This window comes from Apteryx rowi, unplaced genomic scaffold (genome assembly GCF_003343035.1).
Source record: "Apteryx rowi isolate R43461 unplaced genomic scaffold, aptRow1 scaffold_0, whole genome shotgun sequence".
Lineage (NCBI taxonomy): Eukaryota > Metazoa > Chordata > Aves > Apterygiformes > Apterygidae > Apteryx > Apteryx rowi.
The window spans coordinates 240,388-261,566 of record NW_020447195.1 but is presented as its reverse complement, the minus strand read 5'-3'; the positions used below and the strand labels follow the sequence as shown (position 1 = coordinate 261,566).

Here is a 21,179-nt window from a genome sequence, read left to right as displayed (position 1 = left end):
AAGAAGACGCTGGAGTCACTGTCATGTTGGAAAGAGCTATTCCCATCATTGTGCGTGTGCAACTGGAGTAATTTTTCTTTACCACATAACATTTCTGCAGAATTTAGTTTGCTGTCTTTCCTCTTATTTGGATGCGTAAGATCCTTCTGCTTCACAGCTTTACTTCAGATTTAATTTCAGTTTTATTATGTTATTGTCATTTTATGTCAAGTTATGTCATTTTATTCTTTGCTCGCTTATCTAGTTATTTCACTCTCGTTCTGAACAGCCTCAGTTTTTCTTCTGTGGGAGTCAGCTGATAACAACTCTCCATTGTGAAAACTGACTATTTATTTTTACCCTTTGCTTTGTCTTGTGTCCTGTTTATTAGTCCATAAGGAATCATTTATTACTGCATGACTTTTCAGATTCTTTTAAGGGCCTTTCATGAAAAAAACTTAGCAAACCTCATTGATCCCATCAAATCACTCCTGTAGGTGTAACTTTTCTCTAAAAGACAGGTTGACACTTCTTCATTGTGTCATATTTAAGTGTTTTTGTGTTCTATTATTTGCTATAATTTCTTTTAAGGAATTCAGACTTACTGATTGATAGTGCCCTGGTTTCACCTGAAACTCTTTTTAAAAACTGATGCCACATTTCCCCCATTTTCCATTTTTCTGGCACGGGGCCAGTTTAAGCTAACATGACTTGCATGTTACAGTTAATAGTTCAGCAATTTCATTTTGCAGTCTCTTTTGACTTCTTGGAAGAATACTATCTAGTCTGCAGGGTTTGTTACACTTCATTGCTTTAATAGAGTAGAGCTGAGACTTGATGTCTTGATTATGCACAAGAGATGGTGGGTTGGGCATAGACTGTGAACAGCCTTGTCAATGAAGAAAAATAGTTAATGTGTAGTAGGACAACGAAGGAGAATAAAGTGGAAGCTGTAAGGAGATGGATGATGTGGCAAAGGCAATGAGTCAACAAATAAACTTCTATTTACAGAAATGCTCTGAGAACTGAGCTTCCAAGTCTGGAGGGGAGGAAGTTGCAGAGATGCTATGCAAGGGAATGGGGCAAAATTGCTGTTTAGCCTGAAAATGGCAGTGTGTGGATTGAGTCACAGGCAATGTCCTGTGATGGGCCTGTGTGATGGAGATGAAAATCAGAAGAGGATATTCATTATCTCAGAAGGGCAAGCAGAAGTTTTAGGACAGGCTGAGCAGAGGTGGATGTGTATTGTCAGCACAAACATAATAGCTGAGTAGTTGTGTGAATGAGATTTCAGAGATAAATTTTAGAGAGAGAAGAGGAGAGAACCGAAAGCCTGTTGAACCTCTAGAGAGAGATAAGGAGGTGGATCCTCAGAAATACCATGCTGAAGGAGCAATTAGAGTGATAGGAGGAAAACCAACCCAGGACTCAGAAGGTGGATTGGAGGAGACTGAGGATAGAGTGGGAAGAGAGGAACTGCTGGCAGTGATTTTTAGACAGCATGTTGAGTGAATTCAGAGACAGTGAGGAGACAGAGTAACTTAAGGGATAAAAAAACAAAATGAAGTAGAAAAGCAGGAGAAACAATTGTGCCTCAGGCTGGCAATAAGAAGTGGAATATGGTGTGTGCTAATCCTGTCATCCACATGTAGATACATGTTGCGTATAAGATAGGGAAGGGCTGGACCACACAAGTCTGTCATGAGTTCAGCAGTTCCTCCTTATGAAGAAGGAAAACATTAACTTGCTCCAAGTGTTTAAGAACTAACATGTATTTTGGGCTTGACTGTAGCTCAGGACTGGAATATAGAGTGGCAGGCAATTTAAGGGTGACCTACAAAGAAAGGAAAATGCACGTTTTACTTAATTTTGTTTTTACAATGTAAAAAGTTTACAGAAATTGTTTGTTTGTGTTTCTTTAAAAAAACCCTCAATATTATCGTTTGACTTTTTCCTACTATTGGTGGAGGTCTCCTTGGAGAATGCAGAGTGAAATGTGGACAGTTTATCACTTAGTTGCTCTATGTGGGAATTTCAAGTCTAACAGAAAGGTCTGTTTCCTATAATAACTTGTTGGGTGTTTGAGTTAAATATGTGTCCCAGGCTGCCACTTCCAGCCAAAACAGAAAATTCTAAACAGGCAAAATGAGGGTCTTTTCCTCACTAGTAGTTATTACACATCGTTTTCTGGGCATCAGTACTACCAAAGCTCTCATTACGTAGTTCCTTAGAGATCGTTGGGGAAGAAGGATGCACAAGTGCTGTATGTAAAAATGGCACATATAATCTGCGATGAAGAAGGCTCTTTGTCTCTGCTGTGTGTGTTTGTAAACTTGTGATCAGTGGACTTGTCTCTAGAGCAAATCAGTTTGATCAATATGGAGTGCTTGTGGGGAGCAGCTGACTCCAGTTCTCTGAGAAAAAAAAAAAAAAGTACTTTTGAACAATTATTGTTATAATTTGGGGAATGTTATGTCTCTCTTAGACAGGAAGCGTTGTAGGGTGTCCAACATAGAAGCATCTGTGAGCGTGGTGCAGTGCTGCTCACAGAGGCACCGAGTCTGAAGCCACAGCCTGTATCTTCCCAGAGGATGCTCGAGCCAGCGCTTGCTGGGGTGGGCTGTAGGTTATGGTGAGAGCCAGCTCCATTAGCAGAGGAAGTTGGCTGAGACAGGTATTCTGACTCCTTCTCTTCAAATACACATGGAGTTGTATGATTTGAGCTCATAATTGAGCATAATGTAGTTGGAAGCCCACTGACCCCCATGCAGCAGCACACTGTTGCTCTAGATGTAGCTGTACACAGCTGCTCCTTTACCAGTATTCTGGGACACCCTGACGTTCAATCCACCCATCAGACCTTCAAATCTCAGTGATAACCTCAGTGGTCACTGAGGGGATTTGTCCCTGGGTTATGTTTGCATTGTACTTGTCACCTTCCCTCAGAATTGCCCTTCTTTTTTCCCAAGACACCTATTTGGTTTGAATGATTATCCTATCTGAGTGTTAAAATAGATGTGTTCATGCTCCCTCTGTGCCTCCTTCTTTTAGCTTTTCCTATCCCATTTGTGTGTCTGGCCAGTATTTCCATAGAGAAGGTTGTGGTGGAACCGGGACGTGCATTTTGAATGCCTCAATGCAGATGCTCTCCAGGTACAGGCCACCCAAAACTCAGCTGCTTCGGACAGTAGCTACCCATGTCAATTTGGTTGTGTGTCTTTTCTTATTAGAACTTGGAAAAATAATAAAGGCAGGAACCAGCTATGGGATTGTATCAGCCACAAAAAGTAGGAGCAAGAAGGAAACAGTTCTAATAGTCCTGTGGCTGCCTGGTCTGCCACCTCCTGGGCAGAGCTGGGCTCCTCTAGCCCAAAAGGAAGCAGGAGTTGAAGGGCTGTGAGAAACTTGGTTCCTTGGTGTGTGCTTCCTGCCACAGCGCTGCACTGCTTCTCTGGCAGTCAGCCCAGCTCCTGCTTGGGCTGTCACCAGGAGTTCTGGGACAGCATGGAAAATCAGCCCCATTTCTCCCTGTCACCAGGTTTCCCTTGGAGGCAGTGTCCATGTGCTACTGTGCCAGCCAGGGCTCTTGCAGAACTACAGATGTCAGCAACAGATTTTGCACAAAATCATGTTTTGTGCAGATTTACCACTTTGCAGTTGCCGTCAACTTCACTCACTGTTATTAATTTTCCTACCAGGGTAAGGGAATCAGCTAAGCAGTTTTTAACACGTCTATTCTCCGTTGCAGCCCGGGACAATAGAGTTGGACCCCAAGCCAGAGAGCAGCGGCCAGCCTGGCAGCTGCGTAGGATATAATTTCCCTTACAATACTCTACGGAAGCCCATCTCTCAAAGCAGCATGGCAGACTGGGCTTCTAAAAACCTGAACATGCACACTCAGGGCATCTTCCGCCGAAGGATCTCCATCTCCAACATGCTCTCCTGGAATGGTGGCTCTATCAAAAAGCCAATGCTCATCACTAGCAACCGCACCATCAAAAAAGAAGCCTGTGAGATGTTCAAACTGGTGCAGAGCTACATGGGAGATCGTCAGACTCGCATGGATCGGAATCATGTGGCATTGGTCACAGTCACCAAGTGCTGGAGCGTGCAAGGTTTACGGGATGAGCTCTACATACAACTGATCAGGCAGACAACAGATAATACGTGCTACCAAAGTCTGGCATGGGGCTGGGAACTGATGGCCATCAGTCTGGCCTTCTTCTCCCCATCACCCAAATTCCAGTCTTATCTGGAAGGTTACATCTATCGTCACCTTGACAACGATGAAAACAGTAAGTGCCTCATGCACACCAGTGTATACCCAGCAGCATTCTGGTGGGTTGTGCCGTTTACTCAGGGTTGTCTGGTTTTGAAAAAACAGGTAGTCACCAGCCAATACTGTGGTTTCCATCACTGAGAGCACCACATGCTGGGCGAGTTCATCCTTCCTTCCTCTGCAAGATGCAGCTGCCACCAGTTCACCTCCCTGCAATTATCACTTGTGTCTGGCAAAAGAAATGCCAGCCCTAGACTGGGCTCAACTCATTGATCAGCCTGACAATATCAGCCCTGAAAAGAGCTGATTACACCTCCCCCAAGGGCAGAGTTTCCTTGGATTTGCTGAAGACATGATTTGCTTCAAAGTTCCTTAAAGCAGGCAAAAAAAAAAAAAAAAAAAAGTTAAATGTTAGGGAGCCCTTGCAAAGGTTACAAACAGGCCTTAGAATGGCAACTAGCCAGCGATCCTGAAGGATACTGGCTTGTGTTGTAAACAGATGTGATTTATCAGTGTCTTTTAAAAGCCTTGGGGACCAGCCCAGCATTGCCTGAAAAGGAAGGTGTGCTCCTACCTAACTCATATATCCAAGCATTGCTCCAGTTTTAAATTGCTACAGCATCCTGGTTAAAAAAAAAATGCCCTGCCGACCTGCAGGGTATTTATTGGCTGATTTGTGACTATTTCTGCAGTGCTCATTAGCAAAGCAAAGTTCCAGTCTAACAACATTGTTCTTTAGAGCCTCATGACTATATGAGGAATTTTGCTTTCAGAGAATCAGAGCTTGTGACTTGTCCAGGCTCAAGCGAGAGACGAAAACTCTTATTCCCAGTTGAGCTCCAAACAGGAGTTCAAGTCTCCCGCAAACCTTCAGGGCAGGTGCAGGCATTCTGCCCCAGCACATCTCTGCTCCCTGCTAGTGAGTGCTGCAGGCAGGGGTGGGTCCTGGGGGCAGCCGTGGTGCTATGCCAACCTTTGCTTTCTGGTCTTATGCTTGTGGCCTTAACATTAGGAGTTCCTTCACTGCACTGGTGGATGTGCAGCCCTGGTTTGGGTTTTCATGAGGAACCCAGACTGCTGTCACTTCTCCCCAAAACATTGTTCCCTCCGGCTATGCCTGGCCCGGAGACAAAAAATTGCCCTGCCAGCACCAGGACCCAGGCAGTAAGGAGAAGTAATCCAAACTATTTAAGTGGCTTATTCCTGCTGCTGATATTTAGGCAATACAAATTTGCAGCCTGGAGCCCCTTCTCAAATATTTGGCCATTCAGAGGAGTCAAGGGATGTTCTAGGTCCCTGGCTGGTGCATTTGGAGTCGGTTGCGGTACAGGACTTTTTTCTGAGCAGATCTCCTCATGCCATAGTGAGGCTGGCTGCTTTAGTTCATGTCTAAGGGCAGTTCTGGGCTTTGGTGTTTTACAGTTCCACATTATTAACAGTTTATTAATCCAGAGCCTCTTGCTGCCACGCTGAAGGGGAGGAGGGCAGGGAGCATTCGGTCTCCTTTGTTGCTCAGTTAACAGTGCTTTGAATTTTCAGTTGCACAGCGCATCAAGGAGCTTATGGATCTGAAAAGCAAGAAGAACTCAAAATCCAGGAAAAAGAGGAAACAAAATACTGAAGATGAAGGTAATGGGAGGAAAGACTGCACTGACCTCAGACAGGCTGGGTTGCTGAGTTCCACTGAAAATCAGACCGTTTCTTTAAGCTTATAGACATAGATTTGGGAAACTTTACTGTAGGTGCCCTTGTAAGAGATTTGGCCAGGGAATGGATCAGAACAGAGCAGTGTGGGTGGCAGCTGGGCAGTGCATGGGGGCAGGTGCTCCTGGGCACAAGGGACGGGTAGCAGTGTAGGGCAGAAGGGACCCCTGTCACTCGCACGTGGGACACATGCAGGGAAGAAAAAGGGTTTTAACTTGGATGCAGACCTGGGACTGTAACCCAACCAGTGTGCATGCTGCAGACTTTTCTATAGCATATTCAGCATTACAAGCCATCTGAGAGAGTATGTTGATGAGAACATGTCTAAATTGGAGTAATGGATTTTGTAAACCACCACGCAACTTGAGGACCTTCAGGGAGGACATCTGATAAACAGCACTGCCTTTTTCTCCTAAGTATTCACTTCTTGTCCATGCTTCCTGGACTGTGCAGCCCTATTCCCCTTGTCCTGCCCTTCCTGGCTGGAGCAGCCTGTGCTGACCCAGAAATGCCTGCACAGTGTGTGGGGATGATTCCTTTGGGCTGCCAAGACAGCCGGGAGAGCTGTGTGCTGCTGCTCCAAAGCAGGGTATGGAGAAAGCCGGGCTGGCTGTGGGTAAGGCAGTGCTGGTCACCTCCTGGCCATAGCAAGGAGTGTGTGCCTGGGATGTTGTTGGCAGAGGCAGATTTCTCTGGCCTTTAACACTAGATTACATAGCTGTACAAATTTCATCTAGCAATCCAGGGCTTGCAATAGCATCTCTACTGAATGAATAAGAGCTCACGTAGTACTCCAGCCTGAGGTTTTATTGCTGGCTGCAGGAAGACAAATGATGCTTTATCTGGCCTAAAATGTGCCTGGACAAAGTTCATTCAATTTTTTATATTTTTTAGGAAACTTGAGCCGGCTCTGTGAAGTCATATCAGACAGCAACTTATATCATATGGCCTCAGTGTTTTTAATCTGGTTTTGGGAGCCCTGGAGTACAACTTCCTGCATTGTTGAGCCATACGTCGCTCCAGCACGCAGGTGTATGAAACATGGAAACTGCAGCTGCGCTCTCCAGAGAGCTGCAGTGATTTCCATGTGTCACTGTTTCTTAGAGTCAACTGCAAGTCTGGCAAATGGCTGAGGAGGCCCCTTGGTTAAAGGCCCTGTTCTCTTTGCAGTAAGAAAGCTTCTATCACTTTCCCTTTGAATAGCTGGCTCCTGTGGGATCCAGAGCAGAGACCTGAAATTACACTGAGGAATTATGTTTCTGTTAGGAATATGTCTTTTTCCCTTCCTGTTCAGACCCAGAAGAGTTCAGCCAATTCTGAGTCTCTGAAAAGTCATTTTGCTTGTGCTCAGAGGGACTCTGATATCTTTATGGGACAACTCCCCCGCGGTTTTCTCTGCACAGGGCGTTGCTCTGTCTGTGGGCTGAGCAGACTTTTCTGTGCAATTGCCCATCTATGTTGCATGTGCTGGAGTTGTGCTTAGGAGGCCAGAGGTAGTTTTTATTTAAAAAAGAAAATATTGGAAACTGCATTAAAAAGGCACAGCAGGAGAGCTTTATTAAGTTTCCAGAATGAAACACTTGAAAGGCAGAAATGCCTGTGTGGCCTTAGTTGGGTATATAATGACAGGTCACATGCCGTTCCCTTCACAGGACCCTGCCTGCTTTATCGCACACAAAAGAGAGCTCTGGGAGCAAACTGGTGTTTTAGAATAAATGAGCTTGTCTGCAAGACTCCTGCCAGTTTGTTGTGTGCAGCAAAGGAGAGTCATAACACCAGGAAGAGAAAGGGTTGGCAAGTCACTTGAACCAGATTTTTCACAAGTGACTGGTAATGATGATGATTTTTTCTGGAGTCTGACCTCAGACTCTGGGCTGTAATTCAGACAAGTTTTGCACACTTGGAGCTGCAGCTGAAATAGATGGGAATCCTGCTTGAACATGCAAAGTACTGCCTACTAATGACTGAAAAGGTCAGGCTTTTACTCAGGACACCTGTGTCTGCTCCATCTGCACCGTTTGCCTTATTTGTAAGGTGTGGGTGTAACATCGTTCCCTCACCTTGCAAGGCTCTTGTGAAAAGATATTTGCTAGGAGCTGTGAAATATTTAGATGCAAATAGATGCTGTGGCAGTAATGTAACAGAAATTGATAAGGACATTAAATGTTCTGTCTTCAGAACGGTTGAACAGTGTATATGTAGGCATGTGTATAAGTCTTCCAGTGAAAAACAAAGGGAATTAAAGCAGTGGGTTTTTTTCCCCAACTTCCTTCAGTGTAGAGGCTTGTAAGTAAACACCTGGGTGAGTAAACATCGTATCATCAGATGTGCACCCAAAGCAATCATTCAGAAGTTTCCCACACTTACCTTGGCAATCTCCATCTTAACGGAATTTTTTGTGAGTGACTGAAGTATGAAGGTGGTGGGAGAACCCTTCATGAAACAATAACCGATTCAAAAGCAGAAGAATAAAAGGTAGAAGTAAATGATCTGTTTTCACAGGGAGGATTGCCTAATGATCCTGCAGGAATGTGTGCTGGGGTTTGGTCTGAGTTGAGAAAAGGAAGCAAATAATGAGCTGACAAAGCTTGGTGTTGATACAAAACTATTCAGGTTGTAAAAACTGAAGGTGCAGCAGGATCTCGCAAGGGCGAGTTACTGAGTGATCAAGCAGCAGAGAAAATTACATGTCAATAAAAGCAAAGTATTGTACCTGGGGAAAACATCCCTAACTGCACATGCAGCAACAGGCTCTTACTTAGCTGTTTCAAGTGGGGAAAGAAATTTTGGAGTTACCGTATACAGATTTTGAAAAATTTATACGCAGTGCTTGGAAGCAGTCATAAAACAAACAGAAGATCAGGAGCTTTTAGAAAAGGGACAGAGAGCAAACCAGCACCAGCACTCAGCCGTGGTGCTGCCTGTGCCCTGCCGCCTCCTGCCCGTGGTTCCCTTCAGGGCTGATCAGCGCGGCCGAGTGCTGGCCCTGCAGCAGAAGGCTCAGCAGATGCGGACGTGGAAGAGAGAAGGGAGAGAGAGAAGGTCAGCAGGCTGAAAGAAATTGCAAGTTGTCTGGGGAAAGTGAGAGGAAAAAGATCTCTCATTGTTCATCATAGCAAAAGAACTGGAAACCACCCAATTTTGTTATCAGGCAGCAGGTTTAAGACTACATTTTCCTGAAGCACCAAATTAAGTTGTAGGAGTCAGCAATGCAGGGTGTTGTGCAGGTCAGGAGTATAAACAGGTCTGGGAAGAAATGGGACAAATTCAAAGAAGGCAGGTTGGTCGGTAACTGTTAATGGTCCAGGTGCAACACTGCCTTAGGATATCTCCCACATGCCGTTAGCTGGGAGATTTTAACAGGGGAATAATCATTTTCGATACATCCTGTATCTGTTTCTCTTTCTCCTGCTGGTAGATGCAGGCTGCTGACACATATGGACCTTTGAGCTGATGAAGTATGGCAGTTCCCATGCAGGGAATGGGGATGGAGTAGGATTACGGGGATGCAGAGGAATGCACACACGGCATGAGGGAGGGGAAAGAAGGGGCTAAGACCCTGCTGTGAAGTGGAGGTTTAGATCTGCTGTTCAGATCTAAACCAGGAGAGCGGCACCAGTGCAAAGCCCAGCTGGGCTGCTCATACCAAAGGCTTCTAATTGTGCCCGATTGAGGTCTGTATGAGGCAGCAATACATCAGAGAAATACTGAGACAATAGCTTCTGCTGTGCTAAGATACTCGTCCCATAGCTGGGTTCTGAATCCACATTGTTTGCTGCATTTTTTAAGAGACTTTTTGGCAGGAAAGCACTTGAATCTGTTCCAGAAGGTACGTTCCTGCATGTGTGTTGCCTGGATTTTAACTTGTTATAAAAGGAGAGGCTCTTTAAGAACTCCTTTGCATGTGTTTTTAGGCCAGCACATGGAAAAATATTTTCCTTTGCAAACTGTTTTTCACTGTTGTGGGTTGTGAGTAGTCTTCTGTTCCTGAGCTCCTGGGGCTACTGTGGTACCAGAGGAAATAACAGATCAACTTGGATTTCACAGATTCACGATGTGCTCAGAGAAGTGGAATTACCGTTAGTATGAGCCCTTTTCCAGTCCGCGTAGGCCAAAACGACCTGTGCCAGCACCAATAGGTATAAGCTGGGGGTTGGGGGCAAGGTCCATGGCAGTTTTGTTAAGGAGAACTGACCATGCATGGTGAATTAAATGCCAGGAACAGGTTTCTAGCTGAGACTCTCTACAAGCAGCCAGGTGACAGAGCCAGGTAGTTGGTTTTGAAAAGCAGAGGCTAAGGCTAAATTCTGCTTCTTTCTCTAGCATTTTCCCTCCCATCTCACCACGCAGCCTCCTGGCCTTTCTCAGTCTCCTTCATACATCTTGCTGTACGCACTCCCTGGGAGCCAGGAGAGCTCAGATCAGGGTGGATGACTCCCATTAAGTAAGAGGGAGGCTGAAAATTGCGTGTTTAAGGTGCAAGTCCCCTGCATGGAGCCATTCTGCTCTGCGCCTGCAGTGGCAGAGAGCCCGAATCACCTCCGTTCCTCAGGGCTCCCTCCAGTTTTTGATGATTTGGATCCATGGGCAGTAAGAAGTCCAGCCCTCTATGCACAGGGTGAGTTTATTGTCAGTTTGTTTGCTGGAAATTTCAGTGGCTCCACTTGCGACCCTGTCAGTCCCCTCTGGGTGACAGGCAGTAGCTTGCCTGTTGCTGGGAACAGGACGCCTTGCTGCAGAAAGCGCAGGATGGAGGGTTTAGGCTTTTCCCAGGATCAGGGAACTTTCTGGGAAAGAGCGGAACAAACTTCAACCAAACACATGTTGCTGCTACTCGCACATGCCAGCAATGCAGACTCTCTGAAGCAGCCAGTTCCTTTGCAAACCTTGCTAAACTTTTAGTGCGATGAAGGGTTTCATGGTCAAACTGCAGTGTGAAAAAAGATTTCCTATTATTAGTTTCGAATGTGCTGCCTTCTGTGTATTTTTTCTGATACAGATTCCAGTCTCACTTCTTCCCAGTCATTCCTATGTGAACCAGATGACACTTCACATCGTGGTTTGTCTGTACACCACCATTTTAATAGCAGAAGCAGTAACCTAAAATACTGAAGCATTACAAAACAGCTCATTTAGCTCTGTTCTTTTCTTTCATTCTTAAACATTCCCATTATAAGTCATGCCTGGGATTAGCAGGATTTTTGCATATAAAGAATATTTTGATTCAGATATTCCCGAGAGAGAGAAATTCTTAAAAGTGACTTTCCTTCTCTTTGCCTGTGGAAGCAGGGGATGCTGTCCTACCTCCTTTTGCATTTCTCCAGTGTAACCGAGGGGCTCCACTCCAGAGGTTGCAATCAAACAGACTCGTCAAGGTTGGGGGGCTTATTTAGTCTTGGGGATACAAGGACTGTGGGTTGTCTGATGGCTGGCACAAGAATGGGAGAAAACACGTCTCTCATCTTCATTATTCTGCTTGGGACAAACTTGTCCTCTCTCTATACGAGAAGTTTTGAGGAAATCCAAGATCCTGACTAGTTTACCTAAGCTACAGAGTGCATGAAAGGCCAATGTGGAATAGGCAGCATCTGACCAGAATGTAGATTTTAAAAGCCACAAGTATTTTGAACTCTGCTGCAAGCTTTGAGTCTGGCAAGGAATCAAATAGGGCAGATCTATTCACTGCTTTCAGCAAGCAATTTGGGTTTGACTCGAAAAAGAACAAAAGGCCAACGGTTTTGGAAAAACTCTCCCAGCAATCAGTGCTCTGTCAGTGCAAATATTTCCCTTGGTGTCATGGGGGGATTAGCTCTGTGAATCCTGGCTCCACTCGCCCTCAAAGTTTGCTGAACCAAGCACAGCAAGAGCAGCCGTGCTTGCGGAGGGTCACAGCTTTTGTGGGGAAACTCCCAAGCTCCCAAGTGTCAGCTTTTCTTCGTATCACACAGCGTGCGTGAATCTCATGTACCAGGGTGTGTTGGAGGAAGTCCATAGCAAAGAAAGTAAGGAAGCTTTCTGTAGCTTTCTGGGAAGATGAGAGGTATCCCTCTGCTTTCCTGCACCTCTCCCTGCAGTCCTGAATTGACTCTCAGTGCTGACATTGGCTCTCCAGCCCTGGCACACCCTTCTCCATGGCTGCCTCTCTTTCTAGCCCAGTACTTCAGTTCTCCGATCCTAAACAATTTGTTGAAAACGCTTGAAAACTTTCCTGGCAGGAAGCTGTCTCTGGATGCTCTTTTTCTGAGATCTAGCAACATTTAAATACTTAGTCCTGTGTCTGAGAGCCGTGTAACTCTGGTTGTGCAGCAGGGAATGAGGGTTCATGCTCATATGCATGCCCAGGCTCTGAATGCCGAATGGTGGCTTGCTTTGAGTCACAACGGGGTCGGAGCAGTGGCTGCCTGTGCGTGTGAGGTTGTGATCCGCAGGAGCGATGGCGGGAGGTGCAGAGCTGTGAGCCTTGAGCCAGAACACAATCCCTCTGAGCCCGAGCGCTGGCTTGCACTGGCATCACCTGTCACAGGGCTCTGGGGCCGGGAGGGTTCAGCGCGCTCTGGGTGCGATTTTGGCAGCCTCTCTGCCCTGCCTGCAGAACAGGCTGTGCAAAATGGGGGTGGACATTTGTGCCGTGCTGTGCTGGTGCTTTGTTAGAGCTCTGGTACTTGGACTCCACGGAGAAGGTGCAGTGCCCGTGGGCTGACTGCTTGTTTCTTCTTCCCGCTAGGTCTGCCCATCAGCACCTATGCCAAATACTGCTACCGGAAACTCCAGAAGGTAGCTGTCACTGGAGGCAAAAAGGTGAGTAGCTGCCCCTGCTCCAGGGCCTGCGCATAGTCCTTGTACAGCGCTCTGCTTTCCAGGCCCCAGAGAAATCAGTCCCATGACTCTCGGAGGTCATCGCTGATTCAGTGATGGAAAATGGAGATAGAGCAGAGGAAACTTGTTCAAGGTTTGTCTCCCCATGGCTGTGTGGACAGGGCTGCTGCCCAGGTCCCACAATACCTCCTGGCAGAGAGCAGTGCCTGCCATGCTGGGAGCTGCATAGCTGGACACTCGCCTGCCTTAGGGATTTGGAAGACAAACTTGATGTTTGACTATCCCCGAGGTAATAGGAGCTGTCTATATAGGGGATGCCCATAACAGAAGGAGCCTGGTTTCCTCAGGGGAGGAAAGTGTTTCTCTTTGCTCACTGAGACCTTACATGGGCCTGGTCTTGCATATGGTTACTGTAGAATTGTCCATTTCCAGTTCAAAAAGATCTTGCAGTAGAGATGTCTGGCACAGAGAGGAGCCTGTGTGCTTTGCGTTATCTGGAAATCCCCCTCCTCCCTTTCCTCTGCACAGTTCTGTGCTGGGCTGCAAAAGCTGGCACACAGCCCCAGCCTGTCCGTTCTAGGTCTCTGAGCCAGATCCGGTCGTCTTTTATTTCTGCAAATCCCTCTGGGGCCTCCCTGCCATCTGGACTCCATGTACAGTGAGTGAATAGCTGAAATACCTCAGGAGGGGTGAAGGCTCCCGGCATCCCATGGGGACAGAACAGGAAATGTCCAGAGACGCATTGCACACAACTGCAACCCCAGCCGGCTGCCACCCGCCAAGGGGTCAGCGAGAGCTTTGAGGAACGGTGCTCTCCCCCGTCCCTGCATCTCGCTTGGCTGCGGCGTTATTGCCAAACGGTCACTGTGCTAGACAGCCTGCAGTGCCTATGATAATGCTTCGTGTTTCTCACACGCTATATGAGATTAGAAATTCCTTTCAAGTGTCAGTGTCTTGCAGAAGCAACACGTGCCAGATGCCCAGGGTGGCACTTGGCGCCTGCTTTTCAGAGACGTTTAGCACCTCTGAAAACTAAACTTTTCCTGGTCTTAAGCTGGACCCCGGAGTTGAACACAGCTGGAATTCTCCTCTTCTAAAGGGCTGTTTTTCCACTGCGCTGTGGCCATGCGTTTGCATGAAGCAGGGGCTGATGTATGCATGCCCTCTGCTGGCCTTGCCACGGCTTTGGGACAGGTCGGGCCCTGCTTTTTACTCCTGCTGCACCAGCACAACAGAGCCACGTCAGGTCTTGGGACAACTGGAATATTTCCCAAATGCAGAGGTCAAAACGCAGCAACAGAATCTGAAGTCCAAACTCTCCAAAGCTGTCTCCTGCCATTAGGCAGCAGCTTTGCTGCTCCTTTTTGGACTGATGAGTTGAACCTCCCTGATTTTAGCATGTGCAGGCTGCAGAGTGGAAATTGTGCTTGGCAAGGGGTTCCTGGAAGGCCAACAAGGTGGCATGCACGCGAGCAGCCCTCTCGACCTGTGGCCACTCACCGTCCATAGGTCGCTCTTCTTCCATGGGCAGCCAATGCTGTGCTGCAGCTGCACTGAGCTCTCCTCTGTCCTCAGGGCCTCCGTAAACCGACAGTAGAAGAGATAACACATGCCAGAAATGCCATCGTGACACCATCACTCTTCGGCAGCTCTCTGGAGGAAATCATGTTACGGCAGCAGGACATGTATCCAGGTAACAAGCTGCCTTGGGTACAAACGCAGCTGTCGCAGCAGGTCCTGGCATTAGGAGGAGAGCAGACTGAAGGGATTTTCAGGTGAGCTTTTGGGGCTCTGTATTACTTATGATCCACTCACACGTCAGTCCTCAAAGTCAAGAAATCAAGATTAATCTCCAGATGGTTCCCTTTCCCTGACAATAGCGCCCTGTTCCAGATCAGACAAAAAATAACCTTTTCCAAGGGTTCAGGAATCACCTGTTTTGGTAGCATTAGTCTATTTGCATGCATTAGCACAGAGGGGAGATTATTCTTTGTAAATGTGATCTGAACTACTTAGGACAGCAAGTGCCCAGGCACAGTGTTGAACTTTTATCAGCTTAAACGACTGCAGTTGGCCTGTGCAGGGAAGGGACAAGCTCTTGGATTCCTGGCTGAGCCCATGGCTGCAGCTGTTTGGTGTGAGCAGTTCTTGTAGCATTCTTGCTTCACCCTGTGGGTTCCTTCCACACTTCTTCTGGAGAAAGTCTGTACCTCACCTGTGAGCCCTGTATGCTCCACTGGTGGTGGGATGCTGCTGCTTAGAAAGGGAGTGACTGGCTGGTAGGTGGAAATCTGAATTGACTGAGTATTGGCACCAACCAGGGACCAAAATATGGCATAGTACCATACTACTTGCAACTTGCAGTGTCCCTTGCAGAAAGTAAGGTCTTATAATGGGAAGCTTCTCTCTTCTAGATCTCTAACCAAAAAAGCCTTTTGTTTCCCAATGCTCTTCCTTTCTGTCCTCCAGTTAGGTAGTTCCCATAGACCTCCCTATTTGCAAGTGAGCCTGCAGGGGGTTAGGCCCATCGTATGTAGGAGATATCCCTCCACCTGTCTCATCTGTGGAACCAGGTCCTCTCTCAGCTTGTGGTGTTTGTATAAAATGTGGAGCATCTCCCAAAAGAATGAATTGTTCACTGTGTTTGGTCAGCATGAAAAGCTGAATGTCTCATACAAAAAGGAATGAATTCAACAGAAGAGACCAGAGAAGTCTTGCCCCAGCACAGTGGTTTAGGCTTGCATCATTGCTCTAAACCACACCTGGGGCTGAGACTGAGGGGGTCCCAAATCCCAGGCAGGTGGATTTAATGGACAGCAACTCTTCCTCCATGCCTTGCTTTGCTCTGCAAAGGACTGACTGCTGCAGACACCTTCCTGGGCAAAGAGTTCCCAGGTGTGAGGCTGAGGAGCAGGGCACCTCCTTCCCTCCTGGAGTGTGGTGGGTCAAAGGCCCTGAGTGGGCGATGCTCTGCCTGCCTCTCCTTTCCGTCTTTCTTCTCCTGCAGAGGCATCCCGAGTGCTTTACTGAGTGTTGAGGACTTCAGTGACAGCTGCAAGGTGGAGCATAGCTGCTCCCTGCTGACCATGTCCCAAGTAGCTTGCGCTGATCTTAATGCAGCTGCCCTAAATGTAGGTTTGCTGCTTTTTTGCCTGCTTGCAACAGGTAATAAACACTTGAGAAGGAGTTACAGATAATTATCAAGTGTGGGATCTCCCTGAACAGGTCATGCTGAAAGGCAGACCAGGGGCCAATTAGAGCACCCTCCAGTGACTGAATGTAATTATGAAAAGATGGCAATCTGTCAACTAAAAGCAGTTCATCAAATGCAACACTTCAGCCTTGATGATGCACAAAACTCAGGGTATTCTGCTCCTGGGTGACCATGTGAGGATTCAAGAGAGACAAAGAATCCATATGGTCAGCATAGGGGTTCAGTTGTGGGGGGCTTTATGTTTTTTTAAAAGATTTTTGTTAATTTTTCAGTTGATAAACTCGATTTAAGGTAACCAGCAAAAGACCTGACTTTGCCTTGAGTAATTTCTACCGTCTTGGCATATTTAGCCAGAGTCGTCTGTATCTCTAGACTGAAAAATGCCACAGAGAAGTGCAGTTACAGAGAATAATAGCTCCTGAGGTCAAAATGACAGTTGGTGTCTGAGCTAGTAGGAATGAGACAAGTGTTTCTACTACCCCATTTTGAAGTTGTGTCTGAAAACAACCCATTCTTTCTGAGGACCTGCTTCTGTAGCCGCTGGCGTGTGCTCTCTTCTCCATGGGACCCCAGCAGCAGTCTCGGAGCCACAGCTTGCTGGCCAGCTGCCACCCCGGCACATTGCAGGGCACTGTGTGTACTCCCTGAAGCATCTTTGCTATGTCTCTGTCTGCAGGATACCTGGTGACATAGATGAAGTCAATGCATTGAAACTGCAGGTGGATCAATGGAGAATCCCAAGCGGCCTCAGTGACCCCAACATCCCAGGTATGGGAATGCTGCATGCTTGTGGTGTGGCCTCAGCCATGGTACGATGCTGAGGGGGAGGGAAGGGAGCAGCCCAGGAGACTTGCCGCTGTTTGGGGACAGGTGCACAGTGCTGCACTCAGCATGGTGGGCAAAGCTGTCTTCATCAACAGGGCTTCTGTCCAGCCTTTCTGCTGTGTCCCCAAATACTGCCTGCAGTAAAGCACTGAGGCGATGGGCATCGCTGCCTCCAGCTGTCTCTGTCAGAGCTAGGCCGCGCGAGCTGGACAGCGTGCAGAGCGGCTGTGAGTGTTCAGGAGCAGCACTCTTTCTCTGGAGGTCTCTGACTCACCCTTTCCTTTAGGTGGCCTCAGAGCTGCTTCTTGGTGAAGCAGGTAGATAAGAGCCAGCATTTCCCTCTAAGGAGTTGTTTTGCCTATCCAAGAATTTCAAAGCCAAGACTTAAATAAGGTGAAACATAACCTTTCTCTGTCTTCTGGTTCCTGAGTTGTTCAGTCTTGCTGTCAAATTTGTCTCTGCTAAAAAAGGCAGAAGAGAGCCTTTCTTATCAGTGACGCCTGAGATTTGCCTGCATTTGTTAGCACTGTCAACAGTGGGGAAAGAAAGAGCCCATTTTCCTTTCCCACAAGCAGCTTTGGTGACGTTCTGTGCTGCCTCCTCACCCTATTCTGGAGCTTTACTGAGCATGACGTGGCTTGGCTTGCTGAGCTATTGCAAGCTCTCAGGCTGTGGCGTGTAGCCAAAGACACGGTTCTGTGGCCTCGTCCTGTGCCCAAACATGGCGGGGAGTTGACCAGACCTTTTCTCATGCACCCTGCTTTCTGCCCAGCCTCTCTTCTCAAGCTCTGGTATCGGGAGCTAGAGGAGCCCGTAATCCCCCAGCAGTTCTACAAAGAGTGCATCAGCAACTACGAGAACCCCGACGCTGCTGTGGCCGTGGTGCAGCTTTTGCCAGAGCTCAACAGACTGGTCCTGTGTTACCTCATACACTTCCTGCAGGTAGGCAGCCCCAGCAGTCCTGCGCTTCCTCCACCACCGGCCAGGAGCCTGGCGCACAAGGGGCACAGCTAGCGGGACAGTTATGGCATGCCATCAGCTGAGTTTTAGGACCTCTCACCTGTATTTAAAGTGGGATTGATAGCAGGGGGCATAGGGTCTGCTGGCCTTGTCCCTTATGGGAGCTATAAACTCTGTTGATTCCTGGTCTTGCGGACTGTGGACAGGGCAGGTCCCAAAGGGACAGCTTGGGAACTGCAGGACATTCCCTGTCTGCGGAGGCTCCCACACCAACAGCTGTGGCGGAGCGCAGAGGCCTTCCCCTGTGAATGTGGCTGTTGGGGCATTTCCCTTTAGGGAAGCTACATCTCTACTGCCCTTGCACCTTTTGTTGGGCCGTATGTTTGGAGTCTCTTGTCTTTTTCCACTGCTCCAGCTGAACCTCTCCTTATTGCCTGCAGATCTTTGCTCAGCCATCGAATGTGGGCAGAACAAAGATGGATGTGAACAACCTGGCCATGGTGATGGCCCCCAACTGCCTGCGTTGTCAGTCTGATGACCCTCGGATTATCTTTGAGAACACACGCAAGGAAATGTCCTTCCTTCGCATGCTGATAGTGCACTTAGACACGAGCTTCATCAAAGGGCTGGTTTGAGGTGCTGGCCCTGGGGTGTAGGAGCTGCTCTGGGGAGTTGCTGGGTGTCCGATGTCTTCTCCCCTCCACTTAGATTTCTTCCATTGTCCTTGCTGTTGTCACACTTTGGGTTAGCCCTGAGCATCCGCCAACATATTACTTCGAGGACAGGGACTAGACAATCCTGGAAGGCTTGGGCTGTCCCGCAATAGGACCAAGAAGTCCTTGGACATGCCAGGCCAGATTCAGTTATTCCTGGCCCTCTTGTGTATGTCAGAGGGGGGCAGCCCTCCTCCTCAGAACTGCAGGACTACTTGCTCCTTGAAAGAGCTGTGACATCCATGAGAAACTGCTACCTGGGCCTGTGAGACTCTCCTGTCTCTCTTTTGGGGGCAGAGTTGGCTTCAGGTAGGAGGACATCACTCCCGTGCTATGGCATGAGCCAGTCCTGGGAGAGATACTGGGGATAACTCCATTGGTATGGAGTCAGCCTGGTTCACTGCTGCAGACAGTTGACTGGGAGTTTTAGGATAGTTCTGGTGCCCCTCGATGCTGTTGGAAGAGGTGCAGGGTCTTTGAGTCTCTGCTGCTTGGTGGCTGGACGGGCAGACATCCCATGGCTGGGACCTCATACTTCAACATCCACCTCACCTTCTCTTTTACGTGGCCTTGGAGCTGCACAGCCCCTGTGGCTGCCATGGGGATGGGTCAGTGTATAGGATGGACAAGCCCTGTGCTGAGCTAAACCAGCATCCACCCACACTGTGGGGCCTGGGGACAAGGGGAGGACCATGCACTAGGTAACAAACAGATGTGACAGCCTCTTTGGCATCCTCCGACAAGGCCAGGTCCTTTGCAGGGGTAACCCCAGCCAGCCTCGCAGCTCCTTTCTGCCAGGCCCTTGTTACACAGGCTGTGTGAGCTGACACCAGCTTTTCTGAAGAGCAGCTGGGAACGTGCCAGTAGAGCTCAGAGCATCCTCCATGGCTCCTGCACCCTCCCTTCCTGGCACCAGGTATATGAGCATGTTGGGACTCTGCTGGGTTTGGCCAGCCCCAGCCAGGACCTCCATCACAGAGAGCTCTGCCAGGAGCTGAATACCAGCTTTGCCCACCCTCCTGGTTTGTGCCAGGCCTGGAGACAGCAGGAAAGACCCTTGACAGTAAGAAGTTCTGTTGTGCTCAGACATGCCCTTCCAGGCAGAGCAGTAGCTTTCCCACCTGCTTGTGAAATGACGCTGCCTCGAGTCAACAGTGGCACCCATGTTCTTTCTACCAAATTCGCACTGGAATAGCAGAGGGATCGGGAAGAGAAGGGAAGGGAAGAGGCAGGTCTGAGCAGCTGATGTGCTGTGGAGCCTGCATAGGGGTGGTGTCAGCCAGGCAGCTCAGTGTCCTCATTTGCTATTAAATGCCTGGGGCTTTCTGTGTGCCAACAAGAACATATAGACACAGCAAGGAGAGTATCTTTCGGAGGCAGTGCACAGATCTCCCCACAGCCTCCAGATACTGTTGCATGTTCCTTAGCAAGCAGCAGCTTCTAATTCTGTGGTATCCTGGTGTGACTATTCTTTTCCTTTGAAGCATTTTCTCTGCTGGAGGCAGGTCTGCTGCAAGGCCAAAGTTGTGTGTTGGGATTGTTCGTACAACGTTAAGTCTGCTGGTAGCATCCAAAGTTGCATTGATGTTTCTACAACCCGTGTCAAGTGGGGACATGGGATCACCCTCTACTGCTTGCAGTGGGGAGCTGAGCCCTGCCAGCAGTCAGGTTTAAAGGTGATTATATGAACCAAAGGGTCAGGCACAAGGTGCCATATGTACAGTAGTGCCTTGAACCTGCTGGCATTTCAGTGTGTGTAAATGGGGGTTTCCAGAGCACAGGTTTGCTCTGATGGACTCTTTGGCAGGAGTTCAGTTTGTGCCCAGCTGAACCAAGGATCGTGATTCCCCTGATTGTACTAGATCTTTCTGTGGTCCAGTGGACCAGGAAATCTTGCTCCTTTGTCAGGATTAGCTCTGTCAAACACGCCAACAAAAATGTGCCAGTATCTGCTTCAAACATTCATCCCGTCCCAGTGCTCAGCTCATTTTGACCTTCTGAAGCACTGAACAATTTATATGTAGGATGTGGGGCTACATTCCCAGAAACGTAGAGACAGCAGGGGGGTTACCAGCTTTGCCATGTTTTTTTGAAATTTGAATTGTTGAACAGGCTCAGGATGCCGTGTCCTGGCCCCACATGGCCTGAAGCAGCCGTGTGGTGCCTACCCCCTTCTTTGGGCTGCAGATGCATGTGTCTGTGTCTGGGCTTAGCCTGCAGCCAGCCACCATGTAGGTGATCCATGCTATTCCTTGCACTTAGCTGTAGCAGGCAATCAACCCATAGGCGTTTGCTGCTATTGCAAATGAATGCTTCTTGCCAGGGCTGTAAAATAGGCTAAGAAATTACACTGGATATTATTTTCCTTTTTTGCCAACAGATTTGTAAATATGAATCAGTAAAGCAGCCTCTCTTCTGTTATAATAATAAATATAATCTCCATGATTGTCCCTTGTCTTTTTTGTGAATTTCTGAAGCATGATCAAGTCTGCCTGAAGCTGTGGATTTCAGCATGAATGTCAGTGTTCATGAATAACATTTAGGAATCAGCATGATGTAAGCACTTGGAAACCAAGCTGAGGGCTATTTTTGTTGTTCTTAAATCTCAGGCAGCTACTAAGGGGCACTCAATGAAACTAGTAAGAGATCAGGTTAACAGAGATAAAGGAAAACACTTCTTTACACAGGA

At 47.9% G+C, this 21,179-nt stretch overlaps 1 protein-coding gene across 1 annotated transcript in view; it reads left to right on the top strand.

Moving 5' to 3' along the window:
• The window catches only part of LOC112963238 (rho GTPase-activating protein 39-like), a 66,115-nt gene extending 45,179 nt beyond the window's left edge, over positions 1–20,936 (top strand). Inside the window, exons 5-11 of the mRNA XM_026060160.1 lie at positions 3,728–4,274; positions 5,798–5,887; positions 12,687–12,760; positions 14,354–14,553; positions 16,669–16,760; positions 17,590–17,759; positions 18,218–20,936. Coding sequence (XP_025915945.1) covers positions 3,728–4,274; positions 5,798–5,887; positions 12,687–12,760; positions 14,354–14,553; positions 16,669–16,760; positions 17,590–17,759; positions 18,218–18,412 — 1,368 coding nt within the window. The 3' untranslated portion in view covers positions 18,413–20,936. The remainder of the gene's footprint in view (positions 1–3,727; positions 4,275–5,797; positions 5,888–12,686; positions 12,761–14,353; positions 14,554–16,668; positions 16,761–17,589; positions 17,760–18,217) is intronic.
• Positions 20,937–21,179: the final 243 nt, after the last annotated feature.